The following is a 24874-nucleotide window of genomic DNA, read 5'->3' as shown; positions in this document are numbered from 1 at the left end:
ACAAGATCTATGCTTAATGGATGATGAGTTAGGTGCGGACATGGCTGGAAGGAACAAGTACACGAAGAAACGTGAGGGGCTTTACCTACATATACAACTTGTATATATGTGATGTTTGCCTCTCAAGGCTCCCGAGTGAACGAGTTCCGCAAAATTGTGTCAACCATGTATTCGTATTTCGACTCTACAGAGGTACGTGAGCAAATATGCCTTGACCTTCCGAATATATATAAATCCCACGAACAATGCTCATATGACCATTTGTGCAACTGAGCACCGGCACATATATTTGATATCTATAGAAATACCGCATAATAACATCAGTCTCTCTATATCTCACATCCTCTAACCTATTTAGACCTAAATCAACTACACCTTTTCATCCATCTCACCACTACCACCCGAAGACTTGATCATTGCGCCTTCCCCAAAGCCGCCTTCGCCTTTCTCTTGGCCTCTTCCTTGGCGAGCTTCTCGCGTCTTGCAATGCCAGCCTCAACACCGATGCCACCGAACACGAGACCGACGCCGAGCCATTGCATCTCAGACAAGCGGTGGCCGAAAGCCACGACGGAGAGGATCATGGTGAACATTTTGCGGGTGACGGTGACGGTGACGAGGAGTACGGAGGAGAAGGTTGAGAGGGTGTGGACTGTGAGATGGGGGTGATTAGTTGCGCTGTTGAGAATTCAGGGGGGAAAAAAAGGGTGGGGGGATGAGGAAGCAATCAAAACAAAGGAAAGAGAAAAACTCACAAATAAAGACCTGGCCAATACAGCCACAAAGAGCAAATCCCAGTACATCCCTCCACGCCTCCGGATGTCTCGCCAAAAACGCCAATGCGCCCGCCAGCTCTCCCTCCTGGCCCGTAGCCTGGGCCATGCCAAACCACTCGCCCAGTCCCGTCTTCACCAGCCACGGGGACAAGACCAAATACGCGCCCGTGATGATGGACGACAACAGGTTGTTCGCCATCATCATCTGGGGGCCCGTATAAGGCTGGAACGTCTGGAAAATGTAATCCTGCGTGCTGTTGGTCAAGCCATCAAACAGCAGGTTGATGCCCAGCAACAACAATCCCCAGCTCGTCTGCCCTGAGTGACTCGAAGCTTTATGCTTCTTGGAGCCCGAATGCAGCGTAAAAACAGCCACTCCCGCCGTCACCGCCGCCACGACCAAGTACTTGTACAGCGGATACCGCTTCCTGAAAAGCGTGATATGCAAAAACATGACGGGCAACAGCTTGCACGACTTGGCCAGGATATAAGTGATGTAATCGATGTGTCCCAGGGCGGCGTACCCGAACGGAGCGGCGAGCGCGTTGGTGAATGCCACCAAGAGAAGGGGCGGTAAGATTGCGCGCGAGGGGATCATGGCGGGGACTGGTTGGCCCTTGGGGGTGGAAAGGACGGTGAAGAGCTTGCCGCCGAGGGCGGCGAAGAGAGATTGAATCGTTAAAAGGAAGACGGGAAATTTGAAGCGCTCGCCTTTGGAGATCGGAGAGGCGCCATAGTTGGTCGTGGTGAGCTTTTCTTGGAGGTAGGCCCAGGTTAGGCTGTTGGTTTTGTGTTAGTTGCTGATTTCGTGATACAATGCTTCTTGTCCCCCCCCCCCCCGGGGACCGAGAACGGAATCGGAACGACGACTTACAAGGAGATGTAAATGCCGGCAACGTCAATGAGGAGCGTGGCGACGCCAGCTTTCTTCTTGATTGGTACCGCAAGGGATGATGAGGATGGCGGCTTGACACTTCCACTTGCGCCGGAGACTGCTGCTGCTTCCTCCTTCTCAGATGGCGATTTCCGGTCGGCTTTGCTGATATATTCGGAGGATAGCTCCCGCCGTACCGGGGTTGGCTGCTTTGCGCGAGCCATGACGGTGCTGTGTAGTTTTTGTGGCCGATGCCGTGGTATTGTGATTCGCGGTTGTGTGATGATACACTCGAACGGCCCTCGACAAGAGGAAGGAAGGGAGGGAGGGAGGGAGGGAGGGCAAAAAGGGGAGATAAATGACAGAATCAAAGGTCTGTGGGGGTCGACTCGAATATAGACAAGATGTCTTGAACGGATTGGCTGCTCAATCAATTGGACAATGTTGGTCGAGGAAATCTCCTGTACAGTAATCATGGAAGACGCTGTCCGTAGAGGTTCTTGTATGTACATCCGTCATCCGGACAGGGTGGCTTTTCCATCAAGCTCCATGCCCCATTTCGTGCGCCCAGCCCTGTCATCCTGTCAAGATTGGCCGGCACATGCGCCGTAATCACCACTGCGCTTTACGCTATCTAACCTTATTTGGTGGGATCCAGGGGTCGGCCTACGCTAGCGCCGCCAGTTTCACTTGCCCTTTTTGCGGGGTCTAGCGTAAGATTCCAGGGGCAGCTCCCCCTGGATCAGAATGTGCCGAAACCGGGGGACATGACAAACCTAGGCATAGTCACATACGTGTAGTGTAGAGGGAAGTGCGAAAAACACAATTGGACCAAAAGAGCGACATTTATTGCCCTTCGTTTTTGTGCTATCTATGCCTAACTGACTACCAAGCAGGTTTAAACCTCCACTTAACGGGTGGTTGACGTTCTGGCCAGATCCCAGCACTTTGATATAGTTCCTGATTATGGACACCACCTCAGGACTGTCGTATGTATCAGCGCAGTAAAAAAAGATTCGGTGTAAGAGATGGGAGAGGCCTCGGCGGTAGTGCTGAATGTTGGAAAAGCACGCCAACAGGCTTGGGTGATGAGATGCGGGAAAGATGTTGAACGGTCTAAGGAATCGCATGGGTGTCTGCTGCGAACACGCCGGACTATCCCATGTCGATGCTGGAATCGGCTCGTGGGATACAAACAACGACACCAAGTCAAAGACAAGGCTTGTAGTCTGAGTGCCCTCACACCAAAATTTCCACCACCCAGGCCAGCTTGCGCGGCCTATCTAGGCAAAAAGTGTGAAAACTGGCGAGATAAGGGAGGTGTTGCCGAATACAATGCGGGATAGGGAATGACCCAGTTCGTAAAGGAGAACCGAAAGTGGTCCGTCGACTATGCTTTTGATCAAGAAACTGTCCTCCTGTTGTGTTTCCTGCCACAATTCCGAGCCTTGCGGGCTGTCATTTTCGGAACGACTCATAACAAGGGGCTGCCGAACGTTTTCCTTTAATGTAAAACAACCTGGGTAATGTGGTCAAATAACTGAAATACTGCCGCCATCAACTCTTTCAGCAAATGAAAGAGTTTTGTCGGCTACAGCCTCGCGCCATATGATTCCTCCGCACTCTACTCGGAAGGCTCCAGAGCTTGGTGAGAGCGGCGCGTCTTCTCCGCCTCCAAGTTCTCGTAGAGGAGGTACAGAGCTGTCTCGTTGGCCTTGGCGGAGCCCATAATGGTGAACATGCGCTCGCCAGATTCGTCATGAGGGCCCTATTGGTCATGTTAATGGCCGTTTCACAGTCAACATATGAGAGGCTCATCACTCACCTTGGCAATCGAGATGCGCGCACCAGAGGCCTTGCGAATTTCGCTAATCTTGGTGCCTTGACGTCCAATGATGCAGCCAACCATATCAGCGGGGATGCTGATGTTCTGGGTCTGGATTTCCTCTCCGTTCTCATCATGGGTAGGAGGGCCACGAGAGGCGGCGTCGGAATCAGAACGACGGTTGTAAGGGCGTCCACCACTGTTGCTGCTGAAATCGGCACCATTGCCAGTCCGTGTGACACGAGAGCTACCGTACGACCTTTCCTGGGGATAGTTGCGATCGCCGCCGAGAGGTTGGCCACCGCCGCGGACAACAGGGTTGTACAAAACGGTGCCGGTGCCCCGCTGCCAGTCATCGACCAGGCACTTGCAAATCTCCCAGACAGCGCGCTGAATGCCCTCGGGAGTACCCTGCACCTCAACTACGCGTTCGGTTGATTGCGGTAGCATCTCCTTCTGCGCAACCATGCGAACGCCCGAGACATCCTGGATGTGCTTGATCTTCAGACCTTGGCGGCCGATGACTGTGCCCATCTGGTTGTGGGAGATGAGCAACTTGATGGCTACACATGAGATTAGCGGTGCTCAAAGCATTTCAATGGGTTCAATCGTACGATGAGTGCCGTTGGCAGAGATGACGCCACCCATGCCAACAGACGGGGCGCCTTCGAGAAGGGAGCGAGCGACAACAGCGTACGCTTTGGAGACAGCATCGCAGCCTCCGGTAATGGTCAGGACGCGGTCATGAACACCCTGGACAACCTTGCTAACACCAGCCTTCACGCCAGTTTCGTCACGGAGGTTGGCAACATTCTGGCCGCCCTTGCCGATGATCACCCCAGCTTCTTTGGAAGACACGATAGCTCGCAGAGTAAGGGTAGTCTGGGCGTATTCTTCGTCGGTTCTGGGGGCAGGCTCGCCATCGGGACCGAGGCGAGGCTCATTGTCATCGAGTTTGAGGTGATCGAGGTTCTCCTCGATGCTGCCACCGTTGGCCGGAATGGGGTCTTGGCTGGCAGACATGATGTATGTCCGAGAAGGTGGGAACTGAAAGGGCTGGGACGACGTTTGAGGAGTAAAAGTCTAATCTGGATGGAGGAGGAGAAGATTAGTAGACGAACTACCTAGGTAGCTTGTAGACAGGTAGTTGTTCACGTTGGGAGAGGGAACTGGATTGGGGTGGTTTGACTTGATGGCCGAAGGTGGTGTTGGGGGAAGTCTGGCCAAAGTCAGTGGGGAATGTGACAAAGAAAAGCTCAAGCTCTTGTTGCTGCACCCCAATATCGGCAGGAGCCTTAGGTAAGCCACAGGGTAAACGACAGATGGAAGGGAACCAACGGTACAAACTTGAGGACCAACAGAACAGATGCACTTTCTTTGCTGGAAACTCGAAATCACAGATCAGATACTTGGAAGTGATGGAAGGCCGCGAACGCAGCAAAACAGAAGGACAAATGGTGGGCCGTTGCAGAGCTGTCCCTGCAGACGGTGGAGTGGGCGGCTCCCTAGTAGCGGGGCAGGCAGGTCCGGGGGCCCGGATGCACGTACCTTTTCTTTTGGGAGGGTTTGAGCGGCAGGCAAGCACTCAGCTACGGGACTGATTGTCTATAGAGTTCTGGCTGAATAGTACAGACAGGGCGTGTTAGTCGAGGCTACCTCGAGTCACTATCCAGAGACTGGGGCTCAGAGCGTGTGGTAGATGCAGTCCGTAGTCGGAATGCTGTCGGTTTCCCCCCCCCCCACCCATGCCAAGGAGGTCAAGGGCAACCGGGGAGGCGATGCTTAAGTTGTTGCTTTGAAGTGGAAGCGTTGGGCGAAGGAGAAGACTCACACTCAGTAGATCAAAGTGCCGGGGAGGGGAGGAGGAGATAAGAAGAATGTCCGGCAACGGGGAGGTGAGGAGGGACGGATGGAGTAGAGGTGTAGAGAGAGTTAAAGAGGAAGGGATTCGGAGCGGATACGAGAGGGGCGTGAAAGGTTGAGGTGGGAAGGTGTAGAAGAGAAAGAGGTAAAGAGAGAAACAGAGAAGGCAGAGTGGGAGGTGGAAAAAGTGGACGGGAGGGATGATGAAAGACGGTTAAATTTCACACTAACAAATTTGGAGAACGACGCCGGGAACTTGGATGGAAAGACGACGGGAATCGAGCAAAAAGAGGAAGAGGGGTCGACACAGACGGGTATGGAGGAGAGTGGTGGCAGCCCCATGCCCTGGTGCAGGGAACCTAGCTCATGAGCTCTCCCCTACCTACCTCCCGTCCAGACACGCCTACGCAAGGCACCTCTACGGCTGGTAACGGGCAGCCTGGGGTCGGTACCACTACACTACCATCTATTGCATCCCTACCTACCACAACAAGGTCGAAGTACTGCGATGGAACATGCAATGGCCAAGCATGTCAACGAACTTTGCCCAGTTCTGATGCCCGGGGATGTTATTTCTGAAGCTTCTGCATCTGTGTATTATTCGGTCACTTATTGATATCTCCCATAAGTGGAAGCAAACTTGAAGCAGAAGACACCACAATACCATGCCATGACGACAAGAGCGTCCACAGCTGAAGTGGAAGTGATTGACACTTGACAGTGACTTCATTCCCCGCGTTGTGCTACATACGCCTGTCCCGCTTTCAGAGGCTGCTTCTGGGCAAATCTGATGGCGTTCCCCACGGCAAGGGCAGGCGGGCAAAGTCTCTGGAAGGTGCCTTGTACCTGTGGCCAGCTGCCGGTAGGTTCCAACTGAAGGTGTCCCTGTTTGCGTCGTTCTCGCCATCAAACGTACCACACAATCACAACCTCCGCTGGCCAGAATGATGATACCATCAGAAGGAGAGTCCTAGGTCAACCCATGACAGACAATAGTATCATAATATGCTGCCTTTCTTTTTTTCTCTTTTTTTTTTTCTTTTTCTTTTTTTTTTTGCTGCATCCGAGCAACGTCAAATCATCCATTCTTCATCTCACGCTGATGTTTTGCTAATACCGGAGTACCCACTTGCGCAAATGACGAGTGTTTGATAACGAGATAGTGAAGAACGCCGCTGTCCAATGTATTCACTAACACACTGACGGCTCTTGAACCAGGAGGGCAGGTAAGTACATAGTGTACATGTCGCGTAAGGGAACTGCCCGCCCTCTTCCAAAGACCCCACTCGAACTTTCTCAACCTATTTGGGACTCTCCAGGTTTGTTCACATCCACATCCACTTCCAACTCCTGAAACTTCACCATTCTACCTAGCCTCATCTCCGTCTTCTCTGGATCCTGATCTCCCTACCTTATGGTTTTCGAACGAAATCTGGGTTTGGCCAGAGTCAAGTTACACAAAATATGTCCGCCTGCCACCCGAAAAGTCCACGTTAGACTCAACCGCTCCCGTCGTACTTCCAGTTGAGGTTGTACTGTCCTCCAGTTCGCTGTATTGGTGGTGTTGGTGTTGTTATTGTTCTTTTCCTTCTAATTCCTTCATGTTCTACTCGCGTGTTGTTTATGTGAGAGGATTACTCGTCTTGAGCCTCCTCGATCATCAACACTGAGTTCCATAGTCACAATGGGCCCGCCTGTCAACAAAACGACAGGACATTATCTCGATTTCTCTCGGCAATCAGGAAGAGCGGACATATGCTGTGCGACTCGATTCTGCAGCCGTAGGCAGCCGACGAGCGGGCAAGGGAAGTAGGACGAGAATTGTGATCCTGAGTGGCTGCCACGACAGGTGAACAGATGTGTGGTAATTGAACGTGTGTGGTTCGAAAGAGGCCTTGGAGGGTTAAGATGCTTTGCTCGGCATGTAGTAATGAGGTAATTGAGTCACCGGCGAGTGTCTTGGTACAGGAACGAACTTCCGACAGACAATGGTGGATAAGTTCACATGAGACGTCTGGATCCTAGGAGTAAACTATTCTTCTTCTTAAGCAGATCTTCATATACGTACAGCAACAAGACTGCTATTCTACGAATACAGGAAAGCAACTGACAGATACGCTAGAAAGACGGCAAGTGCTTGAAGCGACCGTTATGATAACGACCAAGCAAAGAATGAAGACGAAGGAAGAGGTTGAATAACGAATAAATCCCGAGAAAACACTATTGTTCAACCCGCGTAACCTTTCCTGAAAAGGTCTTGGCGCCAGGTTATTCTTGTTTCCTGTCTCTTTTTCTCTCCCCCCGACACTCTCTTTAAACCATCTTACTGTGTATTTCGGCCCTACGAAACCGAATCCATATCTCCTGTACCCTTTAAGAAACGCCTCGACCATGCCCGAACTCATATGCATCCCATGCCCACAAAATGCCACAAAAACACGCTTCTTATCTATGAACCCACATCGATACCTCTAGGCCTCTAAAAAGGCCCCAACGCAAACCACGAGAAGCATCACTTACTCCTTGTACAACCGCCCAAAACCACAAGAATCACATAACAACACAAACAGCAGTCCTAGCCCTCCTCCTCCCTCCTGCCACTCCCATCCCTTCGTCACCACCTCCAGCCCCCCAAACATCCTCACCATCCTCACCTAGATGGCCCAGACCCTCCTCATTAGCATGCACCATCGCGGCCTCCCTCGCTCTCCTCCTGCGTCTCCTCCTTCCGGCACCGTCCCCGCCCGCCCGCTCCTCTTCCTCGGCTTGCATATACTGCGCCCACTTGGCCTCAAGACGGCGAGCCGAGGGAAAGGACCCGCGAAGCACGCGCTTGGTGTGCTCGTCTACGGTTTGTTGCCAGCCGTAGTAGCATTTTAGGGCAATTGTTTCCGTGGGCGGGCAGGAATAGGTGGTGGTACCAACGGTTGTGCTTGTGGTGGGAGAGGGGTTGATGGGGGTGGTGGTGGCGGTGCCGGATTTGTTGTCGGTGTCGAACATGGAGGTTGTGAGGTCGGATGATGATGGTTCCTCGGTAAGGGTGATGGAGGGAGTATCAGTGGTAGGAACCGAAATTTTCATGGGTTCGGTGTTTCGGCTGAGGACTTCGCGGATTCCGGTCCAGGTGACGTTGCCGCAGTCGTAGACGGTCAAGTGTAGAGTGACATTTGGCAAGCCTGAGACCTGCTGAGGGCTGAGAGAGATGGCCCGACGCCTGGCGTCCATCGCGCGCTGACGGACCATAGAAGCTGCTTCGGCCAGGACCAAATCGCTGATGCGCGTGTTATCCATAATCACGCTGCGGAGAGATGTGCAAGCGCGGAAGACGGGTAGCATGCCCGTGTCGCCTAGGTTGCCGCAGTAGCCAATGCTGAGGTGTTCGAGCTTGCTCGCGCAGGGAGCTTTGGCGAGGTGTTCGGACAAGAGAGAGTTGGTCAACTCCCCGAGATCTTCGAGTTCAAGGTGCGTAAGACGGGGAGCAGACGCTAGGATCGGTTCCACTGCCGAGTCGGTCAGGGTCGTGATACCGGAGAGGATTAGACCTTCGAGCTCTGGAACCAGGTGGCCTAGGGCTTGAACGCCCTGGCTGGTGAGACGATTGCATCGGGAAAGATCGAGGTGACGAAGTTTTCGAGGTGGCACCATAGGCGTGTTTGTGAGAACGTCGATTTCGGGATCCACCCCGTGCATCATGACTTGTAGCGCGGCGTCACTCAGATCTTCGCATCCTGCTAGAACGAGGCGTTCGAGGTTGTTGGTGGTAAAGATGGATTTTGCGACTTCCAAGTCCTTGAATCCCTTGACCTCACCGACTCGCAGGTCTTTGAGCTTCGGGCATCCTTCCAACACGGTTTGGATGGCCTTAGCATCCATGTGTTTGCACCATGAGACGTTCAGCATCTCCAACTGCGGGCAGGACTCGGCAATAAGTCTCAGGGTTGTGTTGCAGACGGCTGGCAAGCCTGTAAGATTGAGGTTGACAAGTCTGTTGTTCCTCTTGATCAAATCGTGCAGTGTCTGCCGTTGTAGGTTTCGGCAACCTTCCAGGGTAGCATTGACCAGATTGCGAGAAGCTTTCACCACCATCTCTGCGCGTCTGTGGTGCTCCAACTGCACACATCCTCGAAGGTTGAGATCCTTAATGAATGAGCCCGCTGATACAATGATTTGGGCTAGTGCCTCGGCTGGTATTTGTTGATAGAACTCCGAGGCGTCACATCTCGTCCAGAGTTGCCCGTCATAGCACATATTATACAAGTCCTTGCTGACACGCGATGTGCGAACCAGCTCCTTGGGGGTGAGAAACGAGAGAACATGGATTCTGATTTCATGCGGCATGTTGACCCAAAGGTTAAATGTAGTCAACTTTTTCTTGTGATGAGGTAAGGCGATCGAAGTCGTCGCATGAACGGGATGGCCAACTTTGCGGACCGCCAGCATGGGATCCGAAACATTGCAACCGGGCGACTGGAAGCCCGGGGTGGTCGGAGCCGTAGAAGGAACGCTGGAAGAAGCCGTCGACGCTCCGTGAGAGAAGTATGAAGAGCTGATGCTGGTCTGACCAAAGGGAGATGGCGCACTGGGCGTAGCCAGACTAACGCATGACAGATTGCTATGGCCGTGGTAGGGACTGCTCGATGACCTTTGGCGTTGAAAAGGAGCCAAGGCCGGTGATGATGAGATACGCTGGAGACCTCGGAGCAGTTTCTCGCGTCCTTTACTCCTTGCCCTCATCACTTCTCCATTTTCAAGTATGCCATTGCTGGCCGATATGGGCGTTGACGGCCTGCTTGGTCGTGAATCCATGGTAGCAACGAGTGTGGTTGGTTGCCGCAAGTTCTCCGTGTAAGTGATCAAAACCGGCTCGATGTACTCGGGGAAATACTCAAAAAGGGCACTGATACGAATCGGTGTTTATCTGCCCTTTAACTGACTAGGTGCCGACAGACCGAGAAATGTTTCCAGCAGTGGAGATGAGCAAGGCGAGTGGTGGCGCTATCGAGTAGACACCCAAACTTCAAAGAATGTGCTCGTCTCCCCACGATGGTGATGGTGTGTGGGGTTCTGGACAGCCTGGCGGACAGAGCGAGTAAGGGACACTGACAAACGAGAACCAATCGATGGCCTGGACAGACAACAAAAGCAAGGTGACCAGGGGCTCAGGACAAACGGGGTCGAACAAAGAACGGAAAGAAGCCCAGCGATGAGCGAACGAAGGCACACCTTCGAGACCACGGAGAGCACGGCTCTGCCTATAAACCCATCAAATGTGCGAGGAAGAGGCGGAGGGTCGGCACATCGGTGACGGGAAGTGTTCTCGAGGTGTTCCAGTGCAGGGCCCCAGAAAATTTCGCTGGCTTCTGCTTCTAAACCCGCACAGCTCGGCCGTCCGCTCGAAGATCAACAGTGCGGGGAGGGGCGAGAGGGGGCCTTTCAGGGGTATTGTCTGTTGGAGACGAGAGGGAAGGTTGGGATATCGGGACCTGTGAATGTCGAGCCCAGCCTTTTGGGATTCCGCACTTGAGGTGTTTCCCTCTTGTACACTATAAGCCTACCGAAACTGTTTGTACGTAGTTGTCGGTAATTCCGCCGTGAGCTGTAGTGATATTCGAACGGCAGCCAGTCAACGGTTGATTCGTTGTTGTCGTACCGGCCTCGTTTAGTTCGTTTCCACTCCGCTTACACGTGTAAGCTGGAACTGTTTCTTGGGTATGGGTAGGAAGATGAAAGAAAAGAGAATTTCATGAGGAATGAAGACCAGACGATCTTGGGGATGTGAAGGGCAAGATAAGAGATGTAAGCTGACATCGATAAAGCGAGCTGCTTGGATCCAGCAGATGACACCGGGCTATGATACCCCACGCTAGCGAAGGTGAGAGGGAAAATAAGAAGACGTGGTTTCCTATGATACGGATGGACAGCCGTGAAAGGCAGGAGGGTCTTGCGGTTATTTTTCCGGGTGACACGACATACAGCTAGGATGAGGTCCCTTATCGCATATTGGGCAGCCAGCTGAGCGGACTGGGGATGTGTGAGAGGCAGCACTGGCTGGCCGAGGTGGGGGGGGGGGGGGGGGGGGGGGGCCTTTGAGGTGAGTGGCCGATTGGAGATGGGAAGCCCCAGGAGAGAAACAGCTAGCAACCGGGCTCAAGAGAATCACCGAGACCGGCAGCATGCCGTCGACATGTCACGCCTGTGCCTGGTAGTGTACTATGTACATATTCTACCTTTTGCCTCTAGGCTTGTCAAGGGGGCAGACAGCACAAACACGAGGCATGGAGCCATTGATCTGACAGACGGGGATGGCGGGCGGCGAGGGCGGGCTGAGGTGGGTTCCATTATCGAGCGAGGGCGGGCAGGCGGGCAATGGCTGAATGGCTGAAGATGGTGTGGGATCCAGGCCGAATACTTACTAGGTCCAGTCCTGTTCCATATCGGACATGCCAGACGGGAATCCCCATTGTCTGGATTAGATGGCTTTCTCCTGGGCGGACCGCATTTGATCATGCCGGCGTGCCACCTGGTCGCTTGCTAGTTTTTAGGGGTCCAAGGGGTCTTGCAACGCCTCGGGGGCACGCACAAAGCGCTGCTGACCATCCCACCTCCATGGCTGGCGGCTAATCACTTTCACAGGTTCCCGTCCCTCGCTTTGGAACATTTGACCGAGCCTTCTGACGACCCGACCCAATCATTCTTTGCACATATGGAACCTCCCTCTTTGAAGTTGGGTGTCTTTGTGTTGCCTTGTTGCTGTGTAATCCCGTTAGGTTTCCTTTACGTTGTGCTTGTCCTGTCAAGCCACTCGTGCTTGTTGAACCCGGAATACTTAGGTTCATAAGCCAAACCGAAGCTTTCTGTGTAGTGTACACACTTCTGCCGGCATGTGAGTCGTTAGTGTGGTACCGCCACCATACAATATTCATGGAATTGAAGGTGGGCAAAGTAGCCATCTTTTGTACGGAAAATAAGACTTATCGCCACTTCGCAGTTCTTACATAACGCCGGTAAATGACTGCTGTTCGAGGAGATGAAAACTCCTCCTGATGCTGACATCCGACGAAAATGTGATGTTTGGCAGAAATGGAAAGAGAAACCGACGATTTCAGTTGATCAGCAATGCCCCGCTCCGCCGTGCAGTCCCCACTGTATGCGCTCAGCGTACCCCACTGAGGCGAAAAGCCAGGAGCGTCCAGAATCCGGGGACCCTTGATGGTGGCAGTGATAGTGGGGCATTGCCTGCGTTCTTTGACGTTTCTTTTTCCCGTCGTCGAAGCTTTGGAGCTCGAAACCAACTCCATCGTCAGCATCACAATCACTTTAGCTTGAAGCTTGAATTATTCGAAGCCAGAGACTAATGCCGATCCTACAACGGTCAAGTCTAATTATTCCGGCAGCGTCGAAGAGAAAGGGACGTGCGATGTAGGGCTCCTTGGCGCACCGTCGACCTACATTTTTTTGGCATACGCATCGTCAATTGCCTGCTTGCCTACACTACTTACTGCTCGGAATAGGTACAACAACACGCTTCTAGCATATATGTACACACAGCAACCTCGATGCGTGGTTCACATACTGCAGAGCATCAGCTTCTTACATCGGGGCGTTCCCTGAAGTGTATGCTATGCTGACTGTTTACAATCCACAAAGTTTACACAATAACGTCGAACATGGGGTAGAGGTTTCTCGAAAATACAGACTTCCGTTCCCGTGACGTTCTTGAATACCGTGAACCGGCATGCAAACAGCCATAGGGCTGGGCTGTTGGATGCCCGACGACGGGTCAGGTGGAATCTCTTTTCAAGTTGTCACACGACACTCGACGTTGCTGATTGTGGTGTAAATAGATAGACGACGACAGTAACCATGACTGAGCACGGGGCGTGAACAATATCAATCAAGACCATTCCCTCTTCAGCTGACCCTCCTTTTTACGCAAAGCAGATCACGTTTCAGGATTGAGGATTTCTGCTTGCCAACCGGATCTGGCGAGCCTGGGGTAGTTTAAGGTGACGACAACTGATTGAAATGTTGGCGATCGCAATATGTGCGCTTCAGGTCCCATCTCGGATTTTGTTTCGAGGTCGTTCGAGAGATACCGGCCCGTCATTCCACAATCCCGCCAAGCCGCCGACTTACACGGGCTGTCGGGCTAGCGCAGCAACGTGGGGATGGATTTGGAAAAAACGTTGGAGGAGCAAAGTGCGGATGATACCAAGGGCAAATGCGGGGGTCATCCGGATTTCGGTTCCCGATGAACCGTCCGGATGGATGCCCGTTCAGTCCCAAGTTGCAGTCGTCCCATCCGTCTCCCGAACCGGGAATCCGCGGGCGCTATTGTGCCGATAGTAGAGACCCGCCGGTCGGAGTTGACCCGAAACACGGTATCAAAAAGCACTCGCCCGCCAAGTTCCGCCCGCTCTTGTCTAGGACCCAACAATGGACATGAGAAGTCTCAAAATCTTTTCAAAAAAAAAAAAAATAGAAAAAAAAAAAAAAAAGACAAGTCGATTTCGAACAAACACACATATCCAGGAGCGCTGCCATGCCTTCATGGCGCAAATAGTCAAGTTGGACCCTCCGCCGAAATAACACCTGAAGCCACCAACCTCGGCGAGAAAACGGGATTCTACGCTAACAAATTGGCGTCCTAAAACTCGCTCATCTTCCCACGTGCTTACGACAATCAAGGTAAAGAGTGTGTTTGCTGAAGCGTGGGTGGGTGATCTTGCCTCGTCATGTCTTGCGTGTGCTGTGTTTTGGCTTTGTCGATCAATCTCATTCTGAGGCAATGCTGAGATGCGCCGAGGCTCTTCTATTGTTGGGTTCCCCCTGAAGCCCGAATGAAGGACACAAGTCGGAGCTCCAGGGCGATGGACACTTCAGGGGTATCCGACGTCTTTGTTATTGCACAGACGAGAAATCTTGAATGTCAATCTAGGTCAATGGTCTGATGGAAAATGGTCACACACAAGATCGAGAGCTCTGCTTTTTCCTAAAAGTGATGAAAACCAATAAGCAAGGGACTTGAGTTGTAAACATGCAGTGTAGTGTGATTTGATGAGTGGTGGTACCCCGTCCCACCTGAAGAAAGCTTTATCAAGATTTTAGTTTGATCTGAGGCGAACACACAGTGTGGCTATCGACCGCGCCCAAGTTGCGCACCAAAGAAACGTCCAATTTCAGTTTCCCGAATATCTCTCACATGTCCTCAATTCAAGCCAACAAATCAAAATATCAAAAATATCACGCACTGGAAACACAGAAGCCTCATTTGTCCAAGGCCAAAGAAGCACATGTTCATGCCTGGCAGCCCAAGAATGGGCCCGGCCGTGTTCCATCGCTGCAGTGATAAGGTGAGGACCGTGTAGACAACACTGTATCCTGGCACCGCGTGGGCGGCCATGGACCGCCATGGATGATGGGTTGAACGGGACCCTCTTGTGTTGAGATTCTTCTCCATTTTTGGGCGTCCAGGTTGTCATGCCTTGCATTGCGTAGCCTCCAGTTTGTACTGCCGCTAAAGGATAACGGCGGGTTCGGACTGGGAAGCGTGACAAGTCAAAAACTTCAAGTCAAAAAAATAAAAACAAAATTAAAGAAAATAACTTGAAAAGAACGTACGGCATTGTGACTTTCAAAGCCTCTTGTCTTGTTGCTGTGTAGCAAGAAAGGAAAGCATCCAAAGCCAACCCCACAACGCTTCGAGTTGGGTCTTGCGGTATTGGTCTCTTTATATCTGTCCCCGAGTGAAGTTGCAACCCGAAAGGGAGAGAACCACCAGCGCCAGCTCGTAGCTACCTCTACACACTCGTCGCAGTTGCGCCATCAGTGCAGCCCAACGGATCCGGGCACTGTCTCGAGTCTGGAGCTTGGATGCAAGACACCGGGCAACTAGGTATCAGTCATGACCCCAATGGGTAGGCCGGAAAACGCTCCTACATAGGACGGTCTAGATATTACCTCTATCGATCTATCTCGACAAGCTTGTCCGACCAAGGACGGAAGAGAAAGCATTTTGTTAGCTTATGAGAGATCACACTGCTATATACCTCTGCCTCTAGACATTGTGTACCAAGCTGTTTACGTGCGTGTATGATTACGGCATAGTTAAGTTGTGGTCCGCACTAACAAGCTCCAGTCGCCGAGGTAGCTGGCCAGCGCCGCGGTGTCTTTTGATTTTTTGGTGCCCCTGTTCTTGGCGTGTTGACGGGGCCCCCATTCAGTACAAGTGGAATCCCGGGCTAGGCTGTGTGCATCACACATCGACGAACTGGTCGTCACTTGTTCGAGTCGGGCGGGTTGTTTGGAACTTGCCCGTGGGTCGGTCCGTTCTCCCATCATACCTGGAAATCCACGGCAACGGTCACGGTCCCGCCTCCCGCTGCCATCACCCTTAAACGAACCATTCTACCTACCTACCGTCCGCCTCTATACTTTCGCCCAACCCTCCAAACCACCCGGACGCCTCTTCCCGGGCGACATTTACGATCCCATCATAGCATTCCAGCCTGGAGCCGGACACTCGCCCCATCCACAGCGAGCTCCTCGCCCATCATACGCCAGACACTCCCGTCCCGTCCAACTCTTGGGGCAGCAACGCCTCCGTCCAGAAGGTCGCATTGGCCTAGCCCAACCGTTCCGTCCGGCTGCTTCGCTTGCGCATCCACTCACTCGACTTACGTATTGTCCATCCGATTATCGCCAACTGGATATCAGAGACTGAGTTGGAGTTCGGATCGAGTGGCTATTTCGATCCAGACTCCCCGCCTCTTCTCCAGTCCTTGCTTCGCATCGCAGAACACCACACTTCCAGACGTCCCGACCACACTACGACGCGCAGGCGGAGCACCCCCGACAGAGCTTTTCTCGACTTCGATTTGCACGCAGCCCCGCCCGCCTGGCCTGCGAGTCCTGAGAAAGCCCGACCGAACACACCTTCGCAACACCCGGCTGCTTTGTTGCTTTTCTTGATCCCTCGGGGTGAAAGAATCAGCAAGGACGCGACAACTCCTTGCGCCGCATCGTCTAGCTTGAACTTGGCGTACCCCCGGTTCACAAGCGTGTTGCTCAATTATGCTCGGGATATATGGTGGAAACCCAGAGAATGGTGGGTTCTGGCTCTGCCCCCCCCCCTCCCCGCGAACTACTTTCCGTCCCATCATCATCATGCATGTGCCCGTCATCCTTCGGTCTGATCCCCGTACGGCCCTGCCCGGACATCACATTCAGCCAACCACTGCTTCTACTCTCGATAATTGATTTGCAGCGCAAACTGTACTGACACATGTCGTGCCATTGATCGCAGGCGAAGAAAGACAACGACACGATGCGGAGGGGCAAGCCCGGTCAGCCTCTCTGTCAGTGTCGCCCGCCCTGCATCTGCCCAAAAACAAGAGTACCGGGAACCTTAGCGTAACAAATGACAGTTCCGAAAAGGCGCGTCTGCGCTTCTCCTTCGATGCCGGCCCGGCTGCCGTTGAGTACGATGCCATGGCAAGGTTAGCATATGTTTACTACATGGTTGCAAGGGAGTCAACATAAGGTTCCCAAGGCCGCAAGGCTGCTCCGGACCTGGAAGCCCTTCTGCTTGTCTCACATTCACCGGTTTGCGGATGCACAGTCGCACAATCTGACTCGGCCCCCCACCGCCCGTCTATATCTCGCATCCTGCAAGCCTAGCTGCTGACTTCCTCTCCCTTCCTTAGAAGTTCTGTCATGACCGACCACGACCACGGTCTGGGCCTCTCCGGTTTGCGACGCATCCGACAGCAACCACTTCCCCTCCGTACCGGCACTCTGCCATCAGCACCCGGCAGTCGGAAACCTTCCTTTGGGTCGGCCATTACCAGATCTGCCTCCCTCACAACTATGCTGGATGTGCACAGCAACTCGATACCCTTATCATCGGTCCCCAATTCGCCAAGCATAGCCTTCACCGAAGACCTCAGCCGCTTTCCCTCCGAATCCCTTCACTCCTTCTCCTTCGCCCACCAGTCTGAAGACTTGATACACAACCGCCAGAACGTCTTAAAGAGGTCTATCGAGTTTATGAAGGATCGGATGGGTTGGTCAGTGGCATCTAATACCGCCAATGCGGCGCTTGCGAGTGTGCAAGCACGGATAACAGGCGACGTTGAGACACAAAACGTGTTGGACTTGTTGGCACGGGCACAGTTGGTGGGAGCTGGGAGTCTCCCTAATGGTGATGTGACTTTGTCTATGGGGCCTCTTACCGGACCGGCCGAGCTGTCAGGAGAGAACATATTCGACAAACAGTTTATGGTACCCAGGAGCGCAAGTCCAGAGCCACTCGAGGACGACGAAAGTATAGCGCCAGAATCACCGGCCTCACAGAAGACCATTGGGGCGACAAAACCCCAAAAGGAAACCGACACATCTCGACCAGCAAAGTTCAGCCTCGGCAACGACTCCGAACACTCATCCAGGAGTACGACCAACGAGAGCGGGACTACTGCGCAGACATCGCCCTCAACCTCTCTACGTCCAGGCTTCTTGAAGCGAACCATGACTGATACGGAGCATGCGCAGATGCAGCAGAAGCTCATGGATGTCATGGCGACACCTTTTCTGGCCGTTGACTCTGGCCCACAAGACCACCTGCCTTCCCCCGCCCGACAGTCATTCTCGAGCGTTTCGAGTCAGCCACCTGCAGTTTCATCCGCCGTCCATGGTCACTCAACAAGGTGGGCACCCGCTGCCCAGGCCATCTTTACTACAGAATCAAAGCCCCCTTGGACGATTCTCGCTGCCAACGATCTTGCGTGCCTTCTGTTTGGAGTCACCAAGGCCGAAGTTAGGAAGATGGGAATTCTGGAAGTTGTGCAGGAGGAAAGGAGGGCATGGCTGGAACGAAAGCTGCTCCAGGGATCATCCGACGATGCCGGTGACGGATCGGAGAGTGAGATCGCTAAGCCAGTCTCAAATCCGCCCATGTCAAGTATCCTAGGATCTCGTGGCGGAGGAATAACCGCAAAGCTGTTGAGCAAGCCTAACTCCCGAAACCAACCCCCAAAGAGCAACGCCGGTAGAAGAGCAGCGACGATTCATAACGGCGACCCGAAACCACCAAAGCCAGGACAAGGACACCACCCTGCCACCCAATCAAGAGGCGTACTGCTGTGCGGCGACGTGGTTCCAATCCAGGTGAGTTTTGGCATTATGCAAAGTTACCGGAAGTTTAGCGCTAACCAGATGTACAGAAACGCAATGGCGCGACGGGATCGGCCAGCTTTTGGGTCAAGGAGAAAAAAGTCGGTCTCATTTGGGTTCTTGAAGAGATCCACGAGGACGTTGCGTATTTGACGCTGGATGAGGAGGGTGTCGTCCTCAAGCTTTCTGGAGCTCTCGGTCCAATTTGGGGCGATGAGAACTTGAAGCCTGGCATGGATGTTGGCAAACTAATACCTCGCATTCCCCGTCAAGGGTTTGACCCACGCACTGGAGAGATCGATTACGCACAGATTGCGAAGCGAAGATACTATACTTGCCGCAACTCTGACCGAATCAATATTCCAGCAACAATCGACCAAGTCAGGGGTCAGTCCGAATTGCGAGTAGCAAGTTTCCCGCATATCGCCGGTATTGTGGTTGTCTGTCCTCAGACCTTTACCATCAAGAGCTCTAATTCGGTCTTCTGCGGTGCACTCTTCGGCCACGAAAAGCCCGATGGGTTGCCTATCAGCCATCTCGTTCCGGACTTTGCAGGTGTGATACGCATTCTGAAAGACGAAGACGGTATTGACCTGGTAGACGGTATCGTCATACCCGAACACTCCTTCCGAAAGGCTGCAGCGTTCCTCGCATTGAAAGAAGGACGCCCGGATGCTGCAACAAGTCTATTGCGCCCCGAAGGCCTGCCTGCGAAGCATCGTGATGGGTCTGAGCTCAAGATCGACATTCAAATGCGGGTTGTTAAGAGCGAAAAGCAAACACAGATATCGGATCAAGCAATCGCCGAAGAAAGCGAGGATGAAGAATCAGTGTCCGGCGCGGACATGACGGACAGTTTCACCGTCTCTCAGTCCGAACTTGTTTATGCTCTGTGGATCACATATTCACGGCACCTTCACGCAACCAAAAGTAATCCTGGTTTTGCATCGCCCTTGTTATCTGGAACAGCAACTCCACTGCATCAACCTTCACCTGGACAAACCCCCGCCCACACCCCTCCGAAAATGGATTCTGACTCCAGCTCAGAATCAGAATGCGAAACTCCAAGTCAGCGAAGGGAATCCACAACCTCTCTCATCACCCGCCAGCTCAAGGAAGTCGCCATGACAGCTGCCGCCAAGCTCACGGGCACACCAAAGGCCGCCGAGCCCAAGACGGAAGACATTCAGACGCCCAAGACGGTGGAGACTCCAAAGAAGAAAACAATCGACGACTTTGTCATTCTGGAAGACATGGGCCAGGGTGCATATGGTCAGGTGAAGCTAGCTCGGTACAAGAACAGCGGCAAGAAGTGCGTGCTGAAGTACGTCACCAAGAAACGCATTCTCGTCGACACCTGGACACGCGACAGGAGACTCGGCACCGTGCCTCTGGAAATCCACGTTCTCGATTTTCTGCGGAGGGAAGGATTTAGGCATCCCAATATCGTTGAGATGGAGGACTTCTTCGAGGACAGCGTCAACTACTACATCGAGATGGTACCGCATGGCCTGCCCGGCATGGATCTTTTCGACTATATTGAGCTTCGCACCAACATGGACGAGCAAGAGAGTCGCAGCATTTTCGTACAGGTTGCACGCGCCATCCACCATCTGCACACCAAGGCACTCGTCGTCCACCGCGACATCAAGGATGAGAACGTTATTTTGGACGGGGAGGGCCGGATCAAGCTAATTGACTTTGGAAGCGCGGCGTACATCAAGAGCGGACCCTTTGATGTGTTTGTGGGTACAATTGGTAAGTCTTGATCTTCTCATCTCTTTTAGTCGAGGTGTCCTTGATAAAACTAACCGAACCCTACCCACTTCAAGATTACGCTGCCCCCGAAGTCCTCGCTGGCAAGCCCTACGGCGGCAAGGAACAGGATGTCTGGGCCCTCGGTATCTTGCTGTATACCATTATCTACAAGGAGAACCCCTTCTACAGCATCGACGAGATCATGGACCGCGACCTGCGCGTTCCTTACGTCATTAGCGACGAGAGTATTGACTTGATTCGGAAGATGCTCGATCGCGATGTCTCGCAGCGGTCGACGATCGAGGAGGTTTTGGCGCATCCTTGGTGTGCCATGGCGGATGACTAGTGGTCTGGAAGAAGGCAACTTTCTGTGTGCGGGTTGACGAGATGGGAAGGGGGAAAAAAATGGAAATCGGAAGTGGGAGGAGAGAAGGAAAAGTGGCATGGATGAATGGAAAAGCAATTCTGTTACGACTGGGGACTCGAGCCATATGGTTGTGAGCGAGTGTTTTGAGCGTGTGTTGCCAGCAGAGACATTTGGGGGGTAGGGGGAAAGAACGAGGGAGAAGAGCGGTTGGTGGCGGTTGTTCTTTTCTTCATTGTTCATGATACCGAAACAACACACTTTATCATCATCATCATATCCATATTGCATATCATCAACCTTGAAGACATCAAGTATTTTGGGTTGTTAGAAAAGATGGCGTTCTTGTTTAGTTTCTTCTTCTGCTTAATCAATTATGATTCTTCTCATCATGAGCATACTTGTCAAGCTACGCTACACTTGCGCTTGTTATATTTTTTTTGTTCTTTAGTTTTTACATGGAGATATTATCGTCTAAACTCTTCTGCGTGAGTGGACTGTGTTAATATGAACAACAAGAAAAAAAAGACAACTCGGGGAGTTGTAGACCAAGTGCCAAGAGCCCATAGCGAAAGAAGGGAGTGTAGAGATTAAACTTCGAATGCTATTCTTGTAGTTATTTGACAAGTTTTAATTTTACTCAAAGGCGTCCGTCCTGTTCCATTTAATCACTCTTGTTGATCAATGCACATAATCACTTCACATCAGATCCGAAGTCAGAGCAAAGGAAGTACTCTGTACCATAACTATAAAGTAATAGGAAGAGAACTTTGAAGAAGCTGACTCTATCTACTTTGCTGCGCTGTGCTGTGCTCTCATGACACAACTACCACCCAGCCCAGTCCGTCTTGTTGTGCGACGGTCCTTGAGACTATGGGGTATAATAACTAACTATAATCATGTAATCCACTTCAGCAGGTATACAAGCTCATAGCGATGACTGCCAATTTATATCCCACCTCCGCTCTCCCCTCTACCCCGGTGTCCTTAACCCACTGCCCAACTCCCCAAGAGCCATTCTCCCTATCAATCCTATTCATAAGGAAACCCCCTCGGGAACCCAGCCACCGCAGGCTCCGGTCTATCACCGTCATACCCTCTCGCATATGCAACCATATCCGCCATCTCATTACTCGTCTGCCAGACATGATCCATGAACCTCTCGTCTGCGTTGACAAAGTCGTCGTCATCGTTGTCATCCAGCTCCGCATCAAACTCCTCCCTGTCGGAGGCGTTACCTGTCACGTACTCGTACGGGTTGCGGTCAAGTTCGTCGTCCCATTCGAGATCTTCGTCGGGATAGTCGGCTGCGTAGTAGTTTTCATCTGTTTGTGGTTGGTGTTAGTTTCCTTTACCGAACAGAGAGAGAGGGGGGGAAAGCAGGGAAGGAGGAAAAAAGCATAACATACGGTTCTCATCGTCTTCATCCTCCGGAAACTCGAACTCGTCATCCTCCTCCGCACCAAAGAAGAAGTCAATCTTGTCGGGCTCGGAATCGAACACCAACAGACCGACCTGGGTGGCCGCCACCTCTTCCTCGTTGAGCCGGCTGGCGGGCACGCGGTAGTATTCCTCAACGACGTAGTCATCATCGTCGGAGGTGTCGAGCATCTCAATGTCCATATCATCGTCCATTGGCGCCGCAGCAGCAGCAGCAGCAGCAGTAGCCTGAGGGGCCACCTCCTTAGTGCGAGCAGCCGCAGCCGCAGCCTCCGGGTGTCGTTGTGCGTATCTCAGCGCGGGAGCCTTGGGCTTGAACTTGGCTTTCCTCTCCGCAGCCTTGGCACTTGCCTCATCCAACTTGCTCAGATGGCTAGTGATTGCACTGAGTGTGTAGGCGTCCATTTCCTGGGCGAGCTGATCCATGTCGACGTTGACATTGCGATTGACCAGCGAGGGGGGGAGAGCAGGGTGGGTTGATCCAGGCTTCGACTCGGCCGAGGGCTGAAAGCGTCTCGTACCGGGTCGCTTGTATGATCGCTTCACCCCGGTGTCGTTGGGATCGGCTGGAGGAGGCTCCTGGTAGGTGTAGCCGGTCGACGGCTTGGGCTGAACAGCGGCAGGGCCATTGTGGGCGTTCACTGATCTCGACTGCTCAAGAGTCTGGTTCTCGTGGAGAGACTTTCGCTTCGAATTGCGCTCGACGAAGATGACGGTGCTGGCGCGCTTCTTGGAGACGGGCCCTGATGTTGAGGCTTGCGATACAATGGTTTTGGAGAGGTGGAATCGTCGAAGAGTAGGCTCGGTCGCTTTGGTTGTCTGGGACGTAGATGTTGGCTCGATGATTGGCGAGGCGCCGGGCTGGGGTGTCATCCTCTGCGATCTCGGACGGGGAAGAGGCTTGATGATGCGTCTCTTCTCATCGCCTTCTTTCGTTGTCTGAATGGTCGGTACGGTTGGCTGCGGGGCTACGATGTCCGTTGCTTGTTTGAGCCGGTACACCCAGCTGCCTTCTCCATTTCGCGAACGCTTGCTGCCCTCGACCCCTGATTCCAATTGTTAGCATTGCAACCAGGAATTGGCAAGAACTTGTCGGGGACGGCTAACTCAGGAAGTCGACAGGCGCATCTTCGGCGCCACGCTTGCGCCGCTTGACCGTGATGGTCTCGGGGGGTAGGAAAACCGACATGTCGACCAAAAGCGTGGTTACAAGTCAATTGTTGGGTGTTGGTTGTTGAGTGCGCCGTCGATGTCGTTGCGAATGGACCGCGTCAAGGTGAGTGACAGATTCAGTAGGTGATCTCGGGCAAGTTATTTGTTATTTGATTTTCGAATTGGGGGGTTCGATATTTTCGAAATGTTCGTCGCCGGGTGGTTGATTTGTCAGACGATCTGGTTGCAAAGTTGATAAGTACTGGTCGCAGGAATGGAAAGGTTAGGAAAGGCAATCCACTTGTACGTGAATTGGCAGTTGGAAAATACCTAATGATGGGGTCCTCTGCGTCCGTGGACCTTGATGCCGAGTCCTGGTGAAGGCTTGAGATTCGATCAGAATTATGGTTCTTATCAGTGAACAACCTCGCTGCGATAAGAATAGTTCACAACAAGGGTGGCATGTGAATCGAGGAGGCGTCAGAGCAAAGGCGGTCATCACGGGCACAGCGCTTTGCGCCAGCTCTCACCGCCCTATATGCCCTAGTCGACCACTTAAGGTGAGGTCCATGACGCCAGCCAGGCAAAGGTCGGATCCACCTTCAATGCGGGGGATCTGCACCTCGAAAGCCCGTGCGTTTAGCGCCCGGTACCGCGGTTGACGTTGTGACAAGCCAAGAGCTCTTGCTTTTGTCAGTTGAGCATCTGGACTTTTCATAGCGTCTTTCTTTGCATTTCTGCATCACCATTCGGCAAATCACGAGACGTGAAGAGCTGCAGGCAAGGAATCCGTGCGGCAGTGCGGCTCGAGTGCAGCTAAATGTGAGGTTGTTGAAGATAATTTTGAAAGCCATCTTGCGGTGTGCCCTTCAACCAAGAATTTCATCAGCCTATCAATCGTGCAAAGAGTCAGGTGCAAACCAATTGCAATTCGGTAGGTGTTTCTGACCCTACCCGTCCTCGTTCGCGTGAATATTGTGGCACCACCAATTGCCACCTTGAACCGCAAGCCCGAGGAGAGGAAGGTTGTGCTGTGTGTAGTAGGTACACTACACACGCTACACTGCAAAAAGGCTGCAGCTTCGCGCTTTCAGTTCGTTTATCTTTGGTGGCAGCGTTCACAACTGGAAGCAAGGGTACCTCTGCATCGGCATGTATAATGCAGCTGAAGCAGGGCACACATCCATGTCAGGACGGTTGCGGTCTTGATTACGACATTGTATGATTTGGGGACGACGATGAACCGTTGACAAGAGACCGACGACGGGAAGGTGGTTGTTTGTTTTTCTTTTCATTCTTTTCTGGATCTGCACTTTGGGACAGTTGTACGGCGCGGCGCTAGCAGTGCAGTATGTACTATATGTCTAGTGATCTGTGAAGCTGCCACTGCCGTATTTCCGTTACCTACCTAGCCGCCTTCCCTTGCCCGTCTGCACCGGTCAAGGCGGGAACCTCCATTCCCTCCCGTCTGTTCGTGGTCGAGGTAGGTAGAGGTTAGTTGATAAACAACCATCGAATCCATGGGATGCTGCTATTTTCGTAGATGAATCGCGTGATAGTAGGTTGCACCCCTGCGACAGTTAGTTCCTACCTTGAGAATAAACAAGTGACTGAAAATCATCCCGGGCCATTGAGCCATATCACAGACTCGT

General features: G+C 52.6%; 5 protein-coding genes across 5 annotated transcripts; 1 reads left to right on the top strand and 4 right to left on the bottom strand.

Annotated features, from left to right (window-relative positions):
* Positions 1 to 240: 240 nt before the first annotated feature.
* B0T23DRAFT_355578 (UAA transporter family-domain-containing protein) lies at positions 241 to 2108 on the bottom strand. The gene is made up of 3 exons (XM_062836160.1): positions 1651 to 2108; positions 756 to 1555; positions 241 to 652 (listed from the first exon to the last, which is right to left on the bottom strand). Exons 1-3 carry the CDS (start codon positions 1872 to 1874, stop codon positions 414 to 416), a joined length of 1263 nt encoding a protein of 420 aa, XP_062693998.1. The 5' UTR covers positions 1875 to 2108; the 3' UTR covers positions 241 to 413.
* Positions 2109 to 3274: 1166 nt separating this feature from the next.
* Positions 3275 to 4498, bottom strand: B0T23DRAFT_427562 (uncharacterized protein; the record flags this gene model as incomplete). The annotated part of the gene is made up of 3 exons (XM_062840073.1): positions 3275 to 3418; positions 3476 to 4038; positions 4090 to 4498. The coding sequence occupies 3 exons, from the start codon at positions 4496 to 4498 to the stop codon at positions 3275 to 3277; spliced, it is 1116 nt and encodes a 371-aa protein (XP_062693997.1).
* A 3390-nt stretch (positions 4499 to 7888) lies between these two features.
* B0T23DRAFT_403462 (uncharacterized protein) lies at positions 7889 to 10144 on the bottom strand (the record flags this gene model as incomplete). Its single annotated transcript, XM_062838783.1, has 1 exon — positions 7889 to 10144. The coding sequence occupies one exon, from the start codon at positions 10142 to 10144 to the stop codon at positions 7889 to 7891; it is 2256 nt and encodes a 751-aa protein (XP_062693996.1).
* Positions 10145 to 16236: 6092 nt separating this feature from the next.
* On the top strand, positions 16237 to 20789 carry B0T23DRAFT_111811 (uncharacterized protein). The gene is made up of 5 exons (XM_062831874.1): positions 16237 to 16445; positions 16644 to 16836; positions 17044 to 18502; positions 18559 to 20266; positions 20341 to 20789. The coding sequence occupies exons 1-5, from the start codon at positions 16412 to 16414 to the stop codon at positions 20610 to 20612; spliced, it is 3666 nt and encodes a 1221-aa protein (XP_062693995.1). The 5' UTR covers positions 16237 to 16411; the 3' UTR covers positions 20613 to 20789.
* A 563-nt stretch (positions 20790 to 21352) lies between these two features.
* Positions 21353 to 23408, bottom strand: B0T23DRAFT_111799 (uncharacterized protein). Its single transcript, XM_062831872.1, has 3 exons — positions 23178 to 23408; positions 22040 to 23116; positions 21353 to 21955 (listed from the first exon to the last, which is right to left on the bottom strand). The coding sequence occupies exons 1-3, from the start codon at positions 23257 to 23259 to the stop codon at positions 21663 to 21665; spliced, it is 1452 nt and encodes a 483-aa protein (XP_062693994.1). The 5' UTR covers positions 23260 to 23408; the 3' UTR covers positions 21353 to 21662.
* Positions 23409 to 24874: the final 1466 nt, after the last annotated feature.

The sequence above is a fragment of the Neurospora hispaniola genome (genome assembly GCF_033458365.1).
Source record: "Neurospora hispaniola strain FGSC 10403 chromosome Unknown B0T23scaffold_3, whole genome shotgun sequence".
NCBI classification, from domain to species: Eukaryota; Fungi; Ascomycota; class Sordariomycetes; order Sordariales; family Sordariaceae; genus Neurospora; species Neurospora hispaniola.
The sequence above is the reverse complement of the archived record's forward strand: the minus strand, read 5'-3'. Positions and strand labels throughout refer to the sequence as shown.